Genomic DNA, 19,701 nt, shown 5'->3' with positions numbered 1-19,701 from the left:
AAAGCTGTCCTGCAGTTATTCTAAAAGGGGCTAGGGGGCGCTGTCACACCACACAAAGTCGTCCCATCAACGTGGCGGCGTCAGAATCAGAATTATCTTTATGCTTTTTTTTTTTTTTTAATTATTTTTAGTATGCCAAAAACGCACACTGGATTTGTATCTAGTTGGAGCCGCTCGAGTACGACAGCAGACGGCCACTGTGACAAAATATACGTTTAGGACATTAAAACACACTCCGGAGAGTCACTGAGCAATAAAAGGTTACCAGTAATGTGCCACTGCAATATGTGGCTGGATTTATCGTATAGTTCGAAACAAAAGCGACACTTTGGCAATATATATCAGCTTCCATGTATGCTACATTTGATTTGGTTCTCAAATCACCCCAGGTTGGCAGTTCACGCAAACAGGACAGCCCCTTTGCACCGTTCGACTACATTTCCCAGCATGCCTGTTGGGAGGGCCCACATATTTATTCTTTTTTTTTTTTTTTTTTTTTCCCTCTCTCTGTCTTTTCCGTGTGCTTTCAGTTCGCATCTGGATCAACTGGATGAGGGCGAGACTGCGCAGCGGCAGCCACTGTCATTCTCAAGTGCGACTTGTTTTGCTTTTTGAATCCTTACTGACTTTTTGATACATTTATTTTTCAAGAATCTTTATAGTTTATTATATATATATATATATATATATATATAGAGAGAGAGAGAGAGAGAGAGAGAGAGAGAGATTTAAAAAAAACAAAAAACTTGCTCTTCACTGTAACGTACCTCAAATCTCCGATAAAGTTATTCCAAACAACTTGAAAAACGCCCATTCGAACGCAGGATTTGATATTTGATTGTGTCTTTTGGAGGACACTTTGTGGCTGACACTGCAGGAATTGCGCTTTTCGTTGGACGGGGGAGCTCGCCGACGCCTTTCTGGACTGCTCATCGTCTCTCTCAGCGACCCATGAGCCGCTGAAAAAAAGAAAGAAAGAAAAAAGCAGCGGACCACATCGGGAAAAGTAGTTTGAAAGCCGCAATGGGCTGCACCATCAGCGCCGAAGACAAAGCCGCGGTGGAGAGGAGCAAAATGATCGATAAAAACCTGCGAGAAGACAGGGAGAAGTTACTGAGAGAAGTGAAGCTGCTTTTGCTCGGTAAGTAACGCTTTGTCCTTCGGTCTTTAAACGCACCACGCCGTCACTCCGTGGACTGTGTGTGGGGGGGGGGGGGGGGGGGGGGGGCGCGCGCGCGCGTCCGTCCACTTGACCGGTTTCGATGAGATGAAGCCTCGTCGGGATGGAGCAGATGCGGCTCGTCATCTCCCGACTTTTGCAGGCGCAAAGCCGACGTTTGCCGATGACGAATGCGGCGCAAGTAGGCCGCAAGCAGCTGCAGTCAAATGTGCACCGGGTCACGTTGCTGACCTAAATTGCGCCTACCTTCATTTGCGTGGATCAAACGAGAGCATATCAGATTACGATTCCTGTGACCAAGATTTCTGGAACACAATTTACCCGTATGTAAAGCCAAATATGCCTATTGAAATGCCATTGATGCGTTCCAGCCCCCCCCCAAATAAATTAATAAAACAAAAACATTTTTGTTGGTACAGCGCACCCTGCATAGTCGCAATTTGGCACCCCCGGATTCACCTATTCAAATTATTCTTGTTGTTATTATTATTATTTTTGGGTGGGGCAATCACCCCCCCCCCCCCCCCCCCCGAAACGCTTATTAGCATTTTCAATTCAGTTAAAATGGGAGTCGGCTAGCCGCAGATTTTCGCTATTCGCGGTCCGGCCCAGTGCAAATAGCAGGGGTCCACTGTACATATTTTTAATACAATTTTAAAGTAAAAAAAAATAAATAATAATAATGCTGATATGCCTAACCCTAACCGTAGATGATGAAATCCCAAAATTCATTGCAATTATACACTGAGAAACGTTGTTCTTAAACTGTTGGACTATTCGCTCGTGCAGTTGTTGGCCCAATCACGGCACTCATCTGCTTCCAATTAACCTGTTCACCTGCGGAATGTCAACACTCAACACATCCAGTTGCTCCGCTGTTGGTCCTCGGCCACAGCGCAAGCTTCAGGTTGCTTCCTAATGGGCTGTGGTTCCGTTCCACGTCACAATCGTGCGCCGCGTTCCTGGCTCATCCGTACTCGGTGTTGACCACACGCGTCGGGATTTTGTGGTTGTAAATATTGACCAGGTTTAGTATTTACGATCGTCAGCCCTGATTTTTTTTTTTTTTCCCCCAGCGGATTGTGGAAGAAAAATCACTCTGAACACAGCCCGGATCCCAGGTTCATCGCTCGGGATTATTGTCCAATTGTCTGTATTTCCTCTGTATTTCCTGTATTTCCTTTCCATTATGTCGACTTGAGTACTTAGAGCATGTAGGATTAAATTAGAAACAGATGCATAGGGTGTGATGTCCTGGCTCGATGCACCCGCCAAGTGTCCATATTAACGTGCACGCACCCTGACGCTGTCGGCGAGGAGCACAAATGTGCAGAAATTGGCGGGATGCCACAATTCTCTGGGCATTGGCAGCGCTTTCTCTCTCAACAGAAATGTTCTGAAACCAGCTTTACAAATAAATAAACGAGAATTGACCTCTTTTCGGTTCCATGTGTGTGTTCATTGGAAGTTGGTTCTGCTTATCATCTCTTGTCAGGACCTGTTGACTTGACCCATGAATGCAACTCTATTTGTTTGGATGTTAAACGTCCCAGCACTGAGGAAGAGAGGCAATTCAAACAGAGCTCCAACTCAGAAAATAAGACCACGCCCAATATGTTTACTGTACTGTATTTTACAAGGGATCCGTGAATCAGATACAGATCTTGAATTTAAACACAAGATTCCAGTACGCATCTGCTTCTCAGCGGGTAGGCGATAGCCAGAGTGGTCAAAGGAGATGGGTGTGGCGGATATGTACTGTATGGAGGTCAGCCAGAGAGGCTGGTAGCCAGATTGGTAGGTAGGGAAGTCAGACGGGCAGATGTAGGTCGCTGGGTTGGTAGAAAGGCAGACGGATAGTTTTGGAAGTAGGTAGTTAGGCAGTTAGGTAGGCCAGAGCGAGGTAGGTTGCTAAAGGATAGGCCCTATAGGTACGTAGGTTGGTCAGCAAGAAGGATGCCAGCCAGAGATAAGTAGGTAGGTAGCTGCGTTGGTTGCTAAGCAAACACCCAAGCAGACAGGACTAAGTCAGCCAAATACAGATTGGTAAGTAAGTAGGGAGGTAAGAGAACGGGTTGGTCATCCATGGAGGTAGCTGTTGATTGCCAGATATGTAGTCGTCTAGCTAGGTAGACAATCAGTCAAACAGACCTAAATAAGCAGGACAACGAGTTCCAGGTTCTGGAGGCGGCAACGAGACCGCCAACAGAAAAGGTGCTGCCCGTCTGACCAGATAGTGTGGCCAAAATGGGATCAGAACAGACCGCCGCTGAACAGCCAGTTGGTCGTGAATGCCGGGTACCTCGGAAATAAAACGAACAAGCTAAGTATCGTCTTGTCGACCCGGTCGCCCGCTGGAGACGGCGCTGTGATGGTTATAACAGAAAGCTGGTTAAGTGCAAGGATTCCGGGCACGGCGGTAAAGCTAGCAGGCGGTTCACTCCGCTTGAACTATCTCGGGTAAGAGCCTTCTAGACTGACTTTCCGTATACATAAAGAAACTCCGCTGTGATAGGAGAACACCGCTTGTTGGACCTGGAAGTCTTGGCAGTCAAATGCAGACTCTCTTATCTCCCAGAGGCAATTGTCTGTCATGGTGGTGACAACGGTCTGTTTGCATCCCTCGGACGCAAATGCGAAGTTAGAACTCGGCTATGTGCTAACAGCTGTTCCGCAGTAGCAGAAAGCATACCCAGAGGTTGCTGTGGCGACCGCTGGTGACTTCGTGCATCGAGTCATCTGGACCGTCCTGGAGGACAATCTCTGGAACATGAACTCTTGCAATCTGTTTCGACGGGAACATGTTTACTTTATTCAGGTTTAGCTGTGTTGATAGACTTGACAATAAGGCTGCTGTTAGGCGGTCCTTGGATAACTAGCAATAACTAACAATGTTAGCATGATGACAACAATCAAATCTCAAATTGCTATCGCATGAAGATAAACAGATGAATTCGCTACTGCTTAACTGTTACGTTGGCTTAGATTTGTGTATCGGTGCAAAGCCGAGAGCTCATCTGTAGGGAAACTTTCATTGTGTGCTTGTGAACACAATGTTGAGGAGTGAAGTTTTTGTTTTTTTTCTCCTGGATGGTGCAGAGAGTTATGGGGAAATACAAAGAGGGGGACAGGAGGTTGCTGCACCAAACCACAAAGCTGGAAAGATAACATGGCCTCTTGTTAGACCACAAACAGCAATTCACCCCCCAAAAGAAATACCTAAAAAATCCTTGCTAAATGAGGCCTGGTGGTAATCCCTGCATTCGTTTGGGTGACTGTGAATGCCTGTGCAAAGTTGGTCTGGCAGGAGGCCACGGTTGATAATCACCCAAAAATGCAGCGCATGGAATGGAACCAGAAACAGGGTTCAATGCATTTTGCCTAACCCCCGTTTTTTTGGGTTTAACCCCTGTCAGTCAACATTTACTGAAGGTCATATTAGCAAAAGGCTAGGTCCTCTGGTGTTGTACGCAGGGCCGCTGACTCTTACATGCGGCTTTCTTTTTCTCGGAAGTTGTAGACTCTTGTTTTTCGGTTTCATCAAATGTCTTTATCCTACACTGACCGACGGGGTCAAAGTCGTCAGCGCATTCCACGTGTGTAGACGGCGAGAAAACCAAAAGACCGAGGATGCCAGCACATTGTTGAATGCCGTACAATTATGACAAGGGAACTGGGAGCCAGTTTCACATATCATTATTATTGTTTTGCTTTTTATCAAATGTTGCGTATTGAGAGCATACGTTTTGGCGTTGACAAAACAGTAACGGTCATGAAAATCGGTTGAAAAAAGAGCTGCGACTAATTTCAGTGTCCATGGGTTGCCTTCTATGGAAACGACAATTTCCCCAACATGGCCGCCATGTCGGCACGTCGGTTAGCCGGGCAGCAAGAGAGCGCGGGCGTATCTAGTATCTATGAAAGGCACCCCCTTGTCTCACAGGACTGGTCTGTCCCAGAGGTCCCGCCCCCTAGTGGCCTGGCAGACTTTTGTTGCGTTGCGTGAAGGTGCAGCATTTCTCTCGCAGTTATTTTGGGATTTGTGTGAGTTTTCTTTGTGTTGGCAGCATTTTTCTTTTGCAGTTGTTTTTTGTGATTACAGCATTTTCAACTTGCAGCATTTTTCTTTTGCTGTTGTTTTCTGTCATTGCAGAATGTTTAAATTGACGAATTTTTCTTTTGCAGTTGTTTTTTGTGCTTGTGTGTTATTTGTTTTGTGTCATTCCTGCATTTAAAGCAGGTGGCCGTTTGCCGCATGTTTACCGCTGTCGACCACCGTACTGACTAGTGAGCTGAAAGGAACAGGAAGTCAAACAGATAATTGCTCCAAAAACAGCACTATATTGATTGACAAACTGTTTATTTATACACGCAGCACAGCTCTGCATTAAATATTTATATTGGTACTGCCCCTCGCCCTCCTGATGTTGGATGCCACTTTTATTAAATAGTTACGTTTAGTGCTCTATTGCTCCCCGTACAGTTGCGAATTGTAATTTAAGCTCAAGCAAGGTCATGGTATGGAGTGTGCACCAATAGTATTGCAGTAGTTCATGGAGCTGACTCTTGTGAAGCTGGTGTGGGATGTTATAATATCAGTACATATAATGAATAAATATGAACTTTTTTTAAATTTCTAAACTCTTATGCCTTTGGAATGTTATTGGTGTTCATCAGTAACATTTACATATATATATATTTATAGATATGCAGTGGGTACAGAAAGTTTTCAGACCCCTTAAATTTTAAATTAAAAAAGAAAAACTGTAATATCACAGCCATAAGTATTCAGACCCTTTGCTGTGACACTCATATTTGACTGTGCTGCTGCTGTCCATTTCTTCTGATCATCCTTAAAATGGTTCTACACCTTCATTGGAGTCCAGCTGTGTTTGATTATACTGATTGGACTTGATTAGGAAAGCCACACACCTGTCTATATAAGACCTTACAGCTCACAGTGCATGTCAGAGCAAATGAGAATCATGAGGTCAAAGGAACTGCCTGAAGAGCTCAGAGCCAGAATTGTGGCAAGGCACAGATCTGGCCAATGTTACAAAAAAACATTCTGCTGCACTTAAGGTTCCTAAGAGCACAGTGGCCTCCACAAACCTGAAAAGGAAGACGTTTGGGACGACCGGAACCCTTCCTAGAGCTGGCCGTCCGGCCAAACTGAGCAATCGGGGGAGAAAAGCCTTGGTGAGAGAGGTAAAGAAGAACCCAAAGATCACTGTGGCTGAGCTCCAGAGATGCCGTCGGGAGATGGGAGAAAGTTCTCGAAAGTCAACCATCACTGCAGCCCTCCACCAGTCGGGGCTTTATGGCAGAGTGTCCCGACGGAAGCCTCGCCTCAGTGCGAGACACATGAAAGCCCGCGTGGAGTTTGCTAAAAAAACACCTGAAGGACTCCAAGATGGTGAGAGATAAGATTCTCTGGTCTGAGGAGACCAAGATAGAAATGGTTGACCTTCATTCTGAGATGTATGTGTGGAGAAAACCAGGCACTGCTCATCACCTGTCCAATGCAGTCCCAACAGTGAAGCATGGTGGTGGCAGCATCATGCTGTGGGGGTGTTTTGCAGCTGCAGGGACATTTCATACACAAGGTAACTCAATGTGCTTTACATGATTAAAAGCATGTAAAAACAAAGACACAAACAGCTTATAAACATTTAAAACAAAGAGAAAAAAAGTACAATTGAAACAGCATTACAGTGCAAGAAATATCATTTCTAAGTGGAAATGCTCTAAATTGCATGTGAAAAAAAGGACTGGACTTCAAAACATGCACACTTGGGGCAGACGTCACTTCTGTTGGCAACATATTCCATTTGTGTGCAGCATAATAGCGAAATGCTGCTTCACCATGTTTGCTTTGGACTCCATGCTCCACTATTTGAGCTGAGTCTCTCGATCTCAGAGCTCTGCTGGGTTTATATTCCATTAGCATTTCGTGCATTCAGGACCTAAACCGTTTAGTGATTTATAGACCAGTAGCAGATTTTTAAAATCTATTCTAAAGCTGACTGGAAGCCAGTGTAAAGACTTCAGAATTGGAGTAATATTCTGTGACCTCTTTGTTCTGCTCAGAACCCGAGCTGCAGGATTCTGAATGAGCTGCAGCTGTTTAATGCTCTTTTTAGGGAGTCCAGTGAGAAGACCATTACAATTGTCAAGTCTCCTTGAGATAAAAGCATGTATGAGCTTCTCCTGGTCTGCTTGACACATGCAAGCCTTCACTCTGGATATGTTCTTCAGATGGGAGAAGGCCGTTTTAGTAATTGACTTGATATGAATGTTGACAGTCACGTCGGAATCTATCAGAACACCAAGGTATCGACATGGTCTTTGGTTTTAAAGAGAGTGACTCCAGGTATTTACTAACAGCAATTCTCTTTTCTTTATTGCTAAAAACAATTAACTCAGTTTTGTTGTGGTTTCATTGAAGAAAACTTTGGCTCATCCAGATATTTATCTGTTTTAGATAAAAATCCAACATTTTAATTGAACAACACCTCAATTGAACTGTAGTCATCTGGAGACACTGCTAGATATAACTGTGTGTCATCTGCATAGCTATGATAGTAAAAATTCAAGTTCTGAAGACTTTGACCCAAGGGTAGCATTTACAGGCTGAACACGATGGCTCCAAGAACTGACCCTTGAGGGACCCCATAGGTCATTGCCGTTCGATGAGATTGAACACTTCCAATGGTTACAAAATAACTCCTTTCCTCCAGGTAGGACCTGAACCATTTATGGACTGTTTCATTTAGTCCTGCGCACGTTTCCAACCTGTTCAGCATTATAATATGATCTACCGTATCAAAAGCCGCACTGAGGTCCAACAAGACCAGAATTGACACCTTTACCGAGTCAGTATTCAACCTTATATCATGTAGCGCTTTGATAAGAGCAGATTGTGTGCTGTGATGAGTTCGGAACCCTGATTGAAACTTGTCAAAAAGTCAATTTAAGTTCAAGAAATTGCTGAGTTGATTAAAAATAACTTTCTCAACAGTCTTGGCGATGAAAGGGAGATTTGCGATGGATCTATACCTTGCTAACATGGAAGCGTCCAGCGCTCTATTTTTTAGCAGAGGCTTAATGGCAGCTACTTTAAAAACTTTAGGAAACCCGCCTGACTGAAGTGAGCAATTGATTATTTGCTGCAAATCAGCTAGCGCAGACTTCGCAATAGCTTTGAAAAAGTCCGATGGTATTGAGTCAAGCCAGCCCGTTGATGCTTTCAGCTGCTGAACCGTTTTCTTTTTTTTTTGGTCAACTATATCAAATTCTGACATGGTAACAGAGTTTTTCCTGGGTGGCTTCAGATGTAGTAACATTTTATCAGTTTTCTGATTTGTGCTAATATTTAACCTGATGGACTGTATTTTTTCAGTAAAATAACAAGCAAATTCAGTGCATTTATCTGCTGTTAGGAGTTCTGGAGCTATCTGATTGGGGGAGGGGGGGGGGGGGGGGTTGTGAGCTTGTCAACCACAGCAAAAAGAGTGCGAGTATTGTTGAAGGGTCACAGGTCAGCTGGCGCTTATACAAGCTGACTTTAGGCAAGAAGCGCAATAGACCCTGGACTGCTCGCCAGCCAACATATACAGTATAGTCAAATACTGTATTGGCAAACAAGCATGTACACTCACATTCACACAGTGGACAATTTGCAATAGTCGATGTTTTTGGAGTGCGGGAGGAAGCCGGCGTACCTGGCGAGCACATGGAGAACAAGCAAACTCCACACAGGAGGTCCGGCACTGAGATTGGAACCCTAAACCTCAGAGCTGTGAGACGGACTTGCTCACCTCGCTGACCCCGCAATTACAATAAATATAAAAAGGATTAGCATAGATATTTATTATTACTGATCTATTTTATCACATTGACCAATGCAATAGAAAATGTGTTTTGTGCAAGTTTACACTGCTACATATTGTTCGTTTTCTTTTTTTTCTGGTCAGAAATCGCTGTTATCCCTTCGTGGAAGCAAAATGCTGGGTCAGCCAAATGCATCCTGTGTGGTTTAATGTCGAAATTCTGTAAACGTCCATCACGGGAAGTGATCCTCCCACCCATTGCAACACCCCGGATGTCTAAATCATTTGCGAAAACCGTCGCAATTGTTCTTTTTCTTCCTACAGAGGAGACTCCTTCATCTATGATAGCGGCTGCTTGTTTGCCTCGGTGGTTTTCTCTGTCAGGTTTAGGTCAAATAAGATCTTTTCGACAATGTGCTCCTTTATCCAGGTTGCACAAACAACCTAGCACATTGTGACTGTACACAAAACCTTCAGGTTCCACTCACATGACGTCCCCCTAAGGCAATCACAACGTTCTTTAAGTTTGACTCAAACGTGCACATTGCATGATGTGTGACTAAGTGACAATAGAATAAGTTCAGAGCTTTCATGTTCAGAGATGTTGTGTGAAATAGAGCCTTATTTAATTATTGTTCCTCTTTTCCAGGTGCTGGGGAATCGGGGAAAAGCACGCTAGTCAAGCAGATGAAGTAAGCATGAAACACACAAGGTCGATTCTGTTTTGAGCCCTGTTGTCTGCGGTAACAAACAGGCTTCATCTCAGTGGAAACGAGAGCGGGAGACTTATTTCCATGCACCCTGGCAGAGCAAAAAAGCCCCCCATTTTGCAAAACATGTGAAACAAAGGCCACCGAGGCCAGTCATAGCCTGGCAAGACGTGAATAGACTCCCCCGGTTCCCACATTAGACATGCTGCACGCTCACAGGCGCTCAAATTCCAGCTCTAATGAGAGCTTTCTTGAAAAGTTGCTGATCACTAACATGTCCCACATGAGATTGAGTCGTCGTTCACGGTTTCAAATATTGATACGACCACTGAGAGCTTTTTTGTTGGTGTTTGTTTTGGATGCTAGAATCATTCACGAAGATGGCTACTCAGAGGAAGAGTGCAGTCAGTACAAGGTGGTGGTCTACAGCAACACCATCCAGTCCATCATGGCCATCATCCGGGCAATGGGACGCTTAAAGATAGACTTTGGCGATGAGTCCAGGGCGGTGAGCTAACAACGGCGAGATACTTCGACTGTACGTGTCATGAGCTGTATACGACGGGAAGGAATGCGTTTGTTCCCAGGACGATGCCCGACAGCTGTTCGCGCTCGCCAGCTCGTCAGAGGAAGGGGCGATGTCGGCCGAGCTCAGCGGCGTGATCCGGCGGCTGTGGGGCGACGGCGGCGTTCAGGCCTGTTTTGACAGATCACGAGAATATCAGCTCAACGACTCTGCTCCATAGTGAGATCCGACTGCCGTTTTCATTGGTTGCCACTGAACTGTGCTCGCACCTCTTTCACTGTGGAAAGCAGCAATGAAACGCCAACCGCTAAATATTTCAATTTGGCTGCTCTATTGCCTCTCACCTTGACTTTGTTTCGTACTTTTGTATTCCACAAGAACCATCAATGGTTACGAGTGACGTTCTTATCAGTCTTTTTGGCACGATATTGCCGACGTTCCACCTCGTCAGCTTTTAATGAGAGTTGCGGTTCTTCGTCATCGGCGCAGCGTTTCCACTTGAACCCAAAGGAGGCAAGACCCGTCTTGTTTTTTAAAGGTCTCTGTGTGCGCTTGTTCCTCACTCGATTGCATTCCTCAGCAAGAAGAGAGAAGCAACGCCTAGAGCCATTTCGCTAACACGTAGCAATTTAGGATGTAAATGCTGCAAGGAAAGCATGACTTTCAGCATTCATCTTCTAAACCCAAGCACTTGTTGATTCCAAAGTATTGGACTTTTTCTCAGCAAGAAAACAAATGCCGTGGCAATAATTACATGCCATCATCTCAGAAAGCTTTGTAAGTACACAATCAGATTGTTCTGACGTCATCCCCAAAAGTGCCACTTCCGGCCACTAGAGGGCATATTTTCTTTGTCACTGGTGCAAGCGGTGCTTCCATTTTCAACACCGCTTGTCTTTAAGGTCACCTTTAAGGTCACCAATAACCTAACGTGCGTGTCTTTCAAATGTGGGAGGACGGCCTCACGAGCAAGGGCAGAATATCTATGAACATTCACAAACAAATTCAGAATTTGCCATTTCTGATGATAATAATAATAATCATCATTGTTATTATTATTATTATTAATATTATAATAGTGGAAACTCAAAGGTCACACGTTATCATGCATTACATCACGCAAGACCACGGCATATTTCGAGAGACTTCCTCGTATCTAGTGACTCTTCAAGTAAGCGAGCATTTTTAAAGTGCTTTAAACTTTTGAACTAAACAGGCAAACTCTAAATGTGTTTTGCGTTTTCTTGGCCTTTTATATGTTTGTGCATATGTACGTGTTTTTTAGAGAGCGACTGTCTCTAATGTCTCTATTGGTCATGAGAGACACTTATGGCAAAAAGGAAAAGCGTAAGAACTGCAAATGGAACCCGGAGATGTAATACGGCTAAAAGTACGATGAGTCAACATCGATCATAAACGAAGAACGGCGAGTGTACGCCTCAAAGTCAGTTGGGTTAAGCGGTAGTTTTTATGTGGTGAGACCTCAGCTCCGAGGCACACGCCGTAATCTCGCTCGGAAATTCACCCGTCTCTCGCTATCAATTGCGTTGCTGTTAACTGCGGTTAATTTATTTTGTTACTATTGTATTCCATAAAAAAACTCTTTATTATCAAGGTTAACATGTTTGTGTGACAGATCAGAATGTTACAATGTTACAACATTACCTTGAGCGGTTAATTAAGGTTTTATGATCGCAGCATTTTGAGCAGATGAATTCATTTTCTGTTATTTCCTTCGGGTGCCATGGATTCTAACGAGGTCTGCCAGTACCAGCGCCTCATAACGCCTCATATTGCTGCTCAAAGGTTAAGCTGTCATCGAGTATTACAAAATTCCTATGAAAAGTGCCCGAGGGCGTAAGAGCAAAAAGTCCATTGTGTTTCTTTGGGGCTAGTGTCACGTTCACCCTGAAGACCTGAACTCATGCGCTTTGTTTTGAAAACAGCCCATCTGTTGTTGCTTTCTGTGCACTTTGGCTTCACACCACGAAACACGAGGGACCAGTGGAGTCAGTCTCATAATTAGCCACGCCCGGCACGGCGGGTGAATGGTTAGCACACCTGCCTCACGGTTCTGGGGACCGGGGTTCAAGTCCCGGCCCCGCCGGTGCGGAGTTTGCATGTTCTCCCCGTGCCTGCGTGGCTTTTCTCCGGGCACTCCGGTTTCTTCCCACGTCCCAACAACATGCGTGCTAGGTTGATTGACACACGATTTAGTTTCACACACACCTTAAAGCAGCAATATGTAGTATTTGTAGTAATTTGACCTTACTGTATTATAACAGCATTAATCGTCCTCTTTTAAGAGGTCAGGCGAGGTGTACAGTGCAGGTGGACCAGCTTGGACCTGTGTTGTGGAGGCTATAGGATAGCGTCTGTGCTAACTGTGCTACTACAACCCCAATTCCAATGAAGTTGGGACGTTGTGTTAAACATAAATAAAAACAGAAAACGATGATTTGCAAATCATGTTCGACCTATCTTTAATTGAATACACTACAAAGACAAGATATTTCATGTTCAAACTGATCAACTTGATTTGTTTTTAGCAGATCATCATTGACTTTGAATTTTATGGCTGCGACATTTGCATTTGCAGTGCGATCGCATCATATCACCTGAGCTCACTTTGACCATATTCCCTGCGTCGCAGCTACCTGAACGACTTGGATAGGCTCTGTCAGCCCAACTACATACCGACCCAACAAGACGTGTTGCGGACGCGTGTCAAGACCACGGGCATCGTGGAAACTCACTTCACCTTCAAAGATCTCTACTTCAAGTGAGTGGAAAACCGACACGCACGTTACGTTCGTTGGCGAACCGCGTGCATGGGAAAATGTTCATTTATGCGTGCCTGCGATCGAGCGGCGACCAGTCCAGGGTGTACGCCTGCTCTCGCCTAAAGTCAGCCACCTGTCCTGCGATCCTAATGGGGGCGACCACTGTATCACACAAGCAAGACGAGTGGCCTGGTGAATGCGCCTGATTTCACAATCAAACTTATTTCAGAATCCGGTGACGAATTAAGTATTTTTTTGCTCAGTCTCTTTGTGGCCCGGTTACGAACTGGTCCTGGCTGCTGCGGTTGGGGACTGCCGCAAAGATGGATGATCGATGGTTTGCTGGCCCTTTACAGGCAAACGTGAGCAACGCATCAAATGCAGCACGTGTAGTCACAGATCGGGTGGTGCTGCAGATCGAGTTGTGGCGTATATGACATGAACCTGCGTAAACACACCGAGTGCCATCGCAAACAATCGGTGGAGCTAAAATAAAGATTGACATGTCAGACTGTCTAATAATTGTACAATAAGTGACATAAAAGCAGACAGAAGTGGCATTTTATTTACAACTGCCTGATATTCTAATCACTCAGGCATACAGTATGTGGGAGCTGCACGTTAGCCTCTCAGTTCTACTTGTGTTTTGGATTTCTGCTGGCAGCAGGGGTATTGAAATCGAAATTGTATTCATGCAGCTTTGTTTTCTGTGTGTCCAGGATGTTTGATGTGGGAGGTCAGCGCTCGGAGAGGAAGAAGTGGATTCATTGTTTTGAGGAAGTCACGGCCATCATTTTCTGCGTTGCGCTCAATGACTATGATCTGGTCTTGGCTGAGGACGAGGAGATGGTTTGTTAGTTTTCCTTCCCCCTTCGCAGATGTAAACGTACGTTGACGTACGAGGCCGTTCTCTCTCTCGCTCTCTCTCTCGTTGTCCCCTTAGAACCGCATGCATGAAAGCATGAAGCTTTTTGACTCTATCTGCAACAACAAGTGGTTCACAAACACTTCCATCATCCTCTTCCTCAACAAGAAGGACCTGTTTGAGGAGAAGGTCGGCAAGAGTCCGCTCACAATCTGCTACCCGGAATACACGGGTAGGGAAAAACTGTTGTGTCATCGTTAAGCCATATCGCAAGTATTGCAATTTTCACGTCAAGTTGCTTTACACAATCTGTACCGTAATTGTATCTTGTTGCGGGCCGAGTATCCAGATGCGTGTCACATCTGCCTCAGTGATGGAGGTGCACATTTCTTAGCTGATCTGTTATGAAGGAGGTTAAGTTTTCAGATGTTTGCGTTCGAATGTATTTGTGTGCAACTTCAGCCTGTGCATGCAGCACTCAGCTTTCAGACTCTTCCAAAGTTAAGAATGGGCGTAATAAAGTGATGCCGCACCAGGAAAAAAAAAAAAAAGTTTGTGATACATTTCACGTTATAACGTCATAAATTATCACGTTAAAATATGATCAATTGGACTTCTTCATTCGGCTAAGCAAGAGGAAGAGATTTCTTCCGGTTCGGGTCAACTCTTTTTGATCACCTGGCCTTGTTTTGTTTTTTTACAGTATTATAGAAGACCAGTGCAGTTACCTAGCTACTAACTTTGATTTATAAGACACAAAAAGAAGACACACATACCTTTGAAGGGCTCCTGCCGCTGACTTCCACTGGAAGTAATTGCTTTGTTTTGTTTAGCTGAATGTGAAAGTGAAGCTTGTCATGTTATAAGTTGATCATTTATGTTAAAACATGATCAATTACATGTTTAAACGTGATCAAATGTAACATTTTAACGTGATAAGTTATCACGTTATAACGTGATAAACCACTTTTGCGTTGCACTAAAGAAAATGAAGCAATTACCTCCGGCTCAGGTCATCGGCGGAGCCCTATAAAGGTACACGTGTCTTATTTTTGTGTTTTATAAATCAAAGTTACTAGCAACGTAATGACGCTGCCTTTTATAATATTGTAAAAAAAAAAAAAAAAAAACACAAGAGTGTTTAAAAAGATTTGACCTGAACCGGAAGACTGGAGGCATGACAGAAAAGCACAAAACTACATGGCTAAGCGCAAATAGTTCGTCAGGTTCTACAGAACAATTCACGAGTGGGTGAGTTTGCGAATGGTCGGGGGTTCACTGTAATCTCATTCAGTCGATCAGTTGATAGTTGTGGCGAAATGAAGCGGAGTACGTGGCGCTCAACTAGTTTGGAGTCTCAAGAAGAACATGATTTCAGCGGTGGGCGGCCTTTTTGTTTCTTCTTTAGTGAGGAAGCAGTTAAAGGGACAATTTTCAGTTTTGAAACTGCTAGCAACATTTGAATTTGGCACTAACGTCAATCCCCGCCCTGCCCCCTTGCGTCTCTTCCCAAAGGAAATGCTCCCAGCTCACTAAACGCTAAAACAAGATCCATCCCGTAAGGGGCTGGAGCATCGCATTCGTCTCCGAGTGCACCTCGGTTGGCCACGAGCGTGCAACGTTACCGTGCACCGTACGCCAAGAGTTTTGCCAAACACAAAATGTTATCAGTTTGATGTTGTATTTTTGGAACTGTACAATCAATTAAAAATATAAGAGAGGCGATGACTTACCCGACGACCCGGTGAGAACAGTGAATTTCCAAGCCAGCCATAGACAGCCATTGTGTAGGACACCACCGTTATATACTGTAGGTTTAGCCTTGATTTGAAGTAGACAGCGGTCCAAGTCCTTCTTCTTTACTTTTGTTGCTAGAGCCAAAAAGACTTTCTTCCGATTATTTTCGTATTGATGACAGTATGTCGTAAGATTCTGTATGTGTCTGACCCGTTGAGCTGTCGAAGCGCCACCCATGGAGCTTGTTGATATTACATCCTTGTGACCGCAAATCAAACTCCAGCGCAACACAGCAGTATTTCAGACTCCACTCTAAACAATTTATTGTGAGCTTTTGTATCGTCTCCCTTTCATGGTGAAGGATGTTTTGTATGGTACGCGCACTGTATTTATCGGTCGGTATGATTTTTGTCTAAACCACAGTGGCGCTTTTGTGTGTTGTAAAGGGGAGAATTCGTACGAGGAGGCGGCGATGTACATCCAGAGCCAGTTTGAAGACTTGAATAAACAAAAGGGCAGCAAGGAGATCTACTCCCACTTCACTTGTGCCACGGATACCAAGAACGTGCAGTTTGTGTTTGACGTCGTCACGGATGTCATCATCAAAATCAACCTGACGGATATCGGGCTTTACTAAAGCCACGAAGGTCAGAGCAGCGCTGACTTCACAGTTAACATGTCTGCTTCGTATCGGGGAGTGACTTGACGATCGCGCGTTAAAATCATTGAATTGGAAAGCACGGGCTGATGTTGGAGATCACATAGACCGGAAAAAAATGACAATAAGTAAATTAATATAATATTTAAAATCTAACACAGGAGACAGAAACTGGCTGGCAAAGCCGACTGGAAGCAACTGAGAAAATAAATACGCACTGAAGCCAGCGGCGTAGGAAAGCTTGCTGGTGTGCAGGGCGAGTCATACAATTTGCAGAATGTACCTCTGGTGCAAAACGGCAAACTTCTGGAAGTCGTCAGCCATTTTTTTTGAGTTTACTTTCAACTCATTTCGAGGTCGGACCTTGAAAGTTCCAAGTGGGATGTTTCGTACTTCTCGGCTGTCTGGAATGCAGCATGATACCCTGTATCCCCGGTCATCATTCCAAACTATTGCATGTGTTGACATGTTGCCATGATTTAATATGGAAGCCACTTTTCTTACCATAACTGGATGCGTCTGAACTCAATGTCATCGCTGACAAAAACTGTCGACACGGGTCATTACAGAATTGCAGGGCAATTTAGCAAAACAAATCTAATTTATTGATATAGCGCATTTCATACACAAGGTAACTCAATGTGCTTTACATGATTAAGAGCATTGAAAAACAAAGAAAAGAAAAAAAAAGGCCCCAGCATTTTTGAAAAACGGACCATTTATTTAAAAACCTTTTCGCATGTGTTTTCAAGAAAATTCCAACTTTTGATTAGATTTGGGGGGGGGGGGGGGTGCATGCACAAGAAATGATGGGTACCTTGATCGTATACATCGGTTGCACATGATTAAAATGTGGTAAACTGTTGTAATTTTACCCTGTTTCTGTAAAACAATCACATAATATATGGCACATACCACATTTGAATCATGTGCAACCGACGTCCGTGTTTGAATTAGGTCAATTTAAAAGACTGTTTTTTTTTTTATGTATGTACAGAAGGAAGCCGTCAACAAAATCACTCAAAAAAAGATTTCAAACTTATTTGATCTATTATAGTTTATAAGTAAGTTGGTCATCGAAAGGGGGGGGGAGTCTTTTACTACAGCTACAGTTACATTTTGTCTCAGGATAACTATAATTGACACAATAAGTGTATGTTTCTGTATATTGTTCATGGCTTATTTGAAATTTCATGGAGTGCGATAAAAAATGTCCTCCAATTCTGAGATCGCCCAGTTTCCTTCAAGGAATGTGTGTATTTTCTGCTTTGTTGCAGGCATCACGAGGGGACTCTGGTCGCCCTGGCTGGTGCAGTACGTGGTGTCTGCATAAGTTCCTGTGGAAAGTGTTTTACGAAAGGACTAGTAAGCCGGTGCTGTCTGCAGCAAGTGTGGCATCCGCCGTTGTGGGGGACTTGCTTCGCGATACCTTTTAGTCTTGGCCGAGTTCACGCTGGGATGAAGCGATCGGTGAGAGCGGCTGGCGAAGCCGTCGCTGTGAGTTCTTGTGGGTCTTTGCATCTGGGGCAGGTCAAGACTGTCTGTTTTTCACGCTTAAACATTCACTTGGGAAGAGTGGCGTGCATTCACTTTACCTGGTTGTTTCGTGTTACGTAGCTTTTATTTTTAAATTGGCTCGCAGTATTGCTTTGGAATGTATAAATGCCATAACTTACGTAGAGGAGTTTTACATACAGGTCCTGGGTTTACTTTGCGTAAATCAAATAAATTCCGCAGCAGCACAATCTAACGTTTTAATACACTGCCCCACTGCACTTAAAGTTCATAAAGGGAGATATTTCTCGACTAATGTTATTCACTTAGTAGGCTCAATATTGAAGCCATTTCCCCCCCCCAAGTGCTTAAAGAAGTGCATTTTTTGTTTCACCACTCTCACCTCATACTGAGGAGGCCTTTATTCTTCCCCTCAGTCATTTTCCCCAATTAGAATTTCAATGTCTTTGCTCTGCATTTATATTGGCTCATTTGAACATCATGAGTCGACGGGGAGAACGCTCGCCCTTCCTTTGTTTTGTTTGAGATGAAAACCTCACACCGGGCGGCCGATGACCACCTCGAAGCGTTAGAACGGCCGCTTCCAAACAAAGCCGTGGAGGCTGTAACGCACACGGGGGAACGGCCTGTAGCGTGATGATCTGATCTGATGCTTGACGTGGACAAGGGGACCGTCAACAGTACGGAAGGCAGCAGGGAATGCAAATCAACACGTAAATGTTGCTGTTTCGCAAGGCAACAAAATGTGCTTTCGCGGTTGCGTATTCAAAGAGTTAGCAAACCAGAATTTGGGTGACTGCTCCAGCACAGTATGCGCATCTTTAACTACTGTGCTGGGCCGCGTCCACATCTGGAGAACTGATGCAATCTCGTCCATACTCTACGTCGCCCCAGTCATTGTTTAAATTCGGACAGCGTTTACACTTTTGATACCATTTTGCTTTGATTTCAACGCACTGCTTATCACTTATTTAAAATGACTTTTATGATGATTATTTTTGTTTGTTTGTTTTTTTTTACTTTGGTTTATTTGTTATTAGTACTTTAATCAAAGGATTGCGTTGAACAAGAAGAAATTGAATGAACATTTCCTACGATGCGTGGCTTCCATTGTCCTGCGTGAATACGGTATACACAAGAAAGTGTTGAAAGTTGCATAAAATCTGCTTGTTTCAAACAACATTATGCTAGACATTCTAGACCAACATGCAGGTTTGTGCACTTTTCCCTATGAATTCCCATATATACGGTTGCAATGAGAAGTTTACACTCATCGTAGGTATTAAATGTCATATTTACTCGTAGCATTTAATGATTCATTTGATTTCATTTTTGATGATGATACAAAGTACATCTTAAATGCCCCGGATGTTCCGGACTAATTCAGGATATTTGACCGCACTTATTGACAAGTTGATTTCCTGGCAACGACTGACCTTTGAAGCATCGTCCACAAATGTTCAACAGGGTTGAGGTCGGGGCTTTGGGAAGGCCATTCCCGAAGCTTAATTTTAGCCAGCATTAACCATTTCAAAACCGGTTTTGACGTGTGTTTGGGATCATCGTCCATCGGCGGCACAACCGGTGGTCAAGAAGAGTGCTCACAGATCCGACCAGAATTATGCAATTTTATATTTTTCTTGTTGATGGCTCCAAAAAAGTGGTCGAGGCGAAACTCGCTAAGGGACATTTAAGACTGAACGGCACTGTTATATAATCAGTCCACCCTGGAATCAATCAATCAATCGATCGTTGAGCTCACCGCAGCTGTACCTGGAAATGTCCGCAATGTTTTACCCCCTCGCAATGTGGCACAAATGTAACAAACAACACTCAGTCATTAAAAAGATCCAAACATTATTAGTGAGTCATCTTCATTGTAATTATTTTATTAC

General features: G+C 44.0%; 1 protein-coding gene across 3 annotated transcripts; it reads left to right on the top strand.

The window, feature by feature from the left end:
* Positions 1-502: 502 nt before the first annotated feature.
* Positions 503-19,666, top strand: gnai3 (guanine nucleotide binding protein (G protein), alpha inhibiting activity polypeptide 3). 3 transcript variants are annotated; one of them, XM_061673177.1, is made up of 10 exons: positions 503-592; positions 854-1,141; positions 9,662-9,704; positions 10,089-10,230; positions 10,310-10,467; positions 12,902-13,030; positions 13,751-13,880; positions 13,975-14,128; positions 16,080-16,280; positions 17,569-19,666. In XM_061673177.1, exons 2-9 carry the CDS (start codon positions 1,024-1,026, stop codon positions 16,268-16,270), a joined length of 1,065 nt encoding a protein of 354 aa, XP_061529161.1. In that variant the 5' UTR covers positions 503-592; positions 854-1,023; the 3' UTR covers positions 16,271-16,280; positions 17,569-19,666. The 3 variants fall into 3 exon arrangements, with proteins under 3 accessions (XP_061529161.1, XP_061529153.1, XP_061529170.1); XM_061673169.1 differs by having other exon boundaries at positions 522-1,141; XM_061673186.1 differs by lacking the exon at positions 16,080-16,280 and having other exon boundaries at positions 522-1,141.
* The last annotated feature ends 35 nt before the right edge of the window (positions 19,667-19,701 follow it).

Source organism: Phycodurus eques, chromosome 1, assembly GCF_024500275.1.
Source record: "Phycodurus eques isolate BA_2022a chromosome 1, UOR_Pequ_1.1, whole genome shotgun sequence".
Classification (NCBI taxonomy): Eukaryota; Metazoa; Chordata; class Actinopteri; order Syngnathiformes; family Syngnathidae; genus Phycodurus; species Phycodurus eques.
This window is presented reverse-complemented; position numbering and strand designations above follow the sequence as displayed.

Excerpts from the sequence above, each read along its gene's own strand:
- gnai3 (XM_061673177.1), top strand. The coding sequence starts at position 1,024 with ATGGGCTGCACCATCAGCGCCGAAGACAAAGCCGCGGTGGAGAGGAGC. Across the intron at positions 9,705-10,088 it reads ACGCTAGTCAAGCAGATGAA|AATCATTCACGAAGATGGCT; the intron begins GTAAGCATGAAA and ends TTTGGATGCTAG. Across the intron at positions 10,231-10,309 it reads TTGGCGATGAGTCCAGGGCG|GACGATGCCCGACAGCTGTT; the intron begins GTGAGCTAACAA and ends GTTTGTTCCCAG.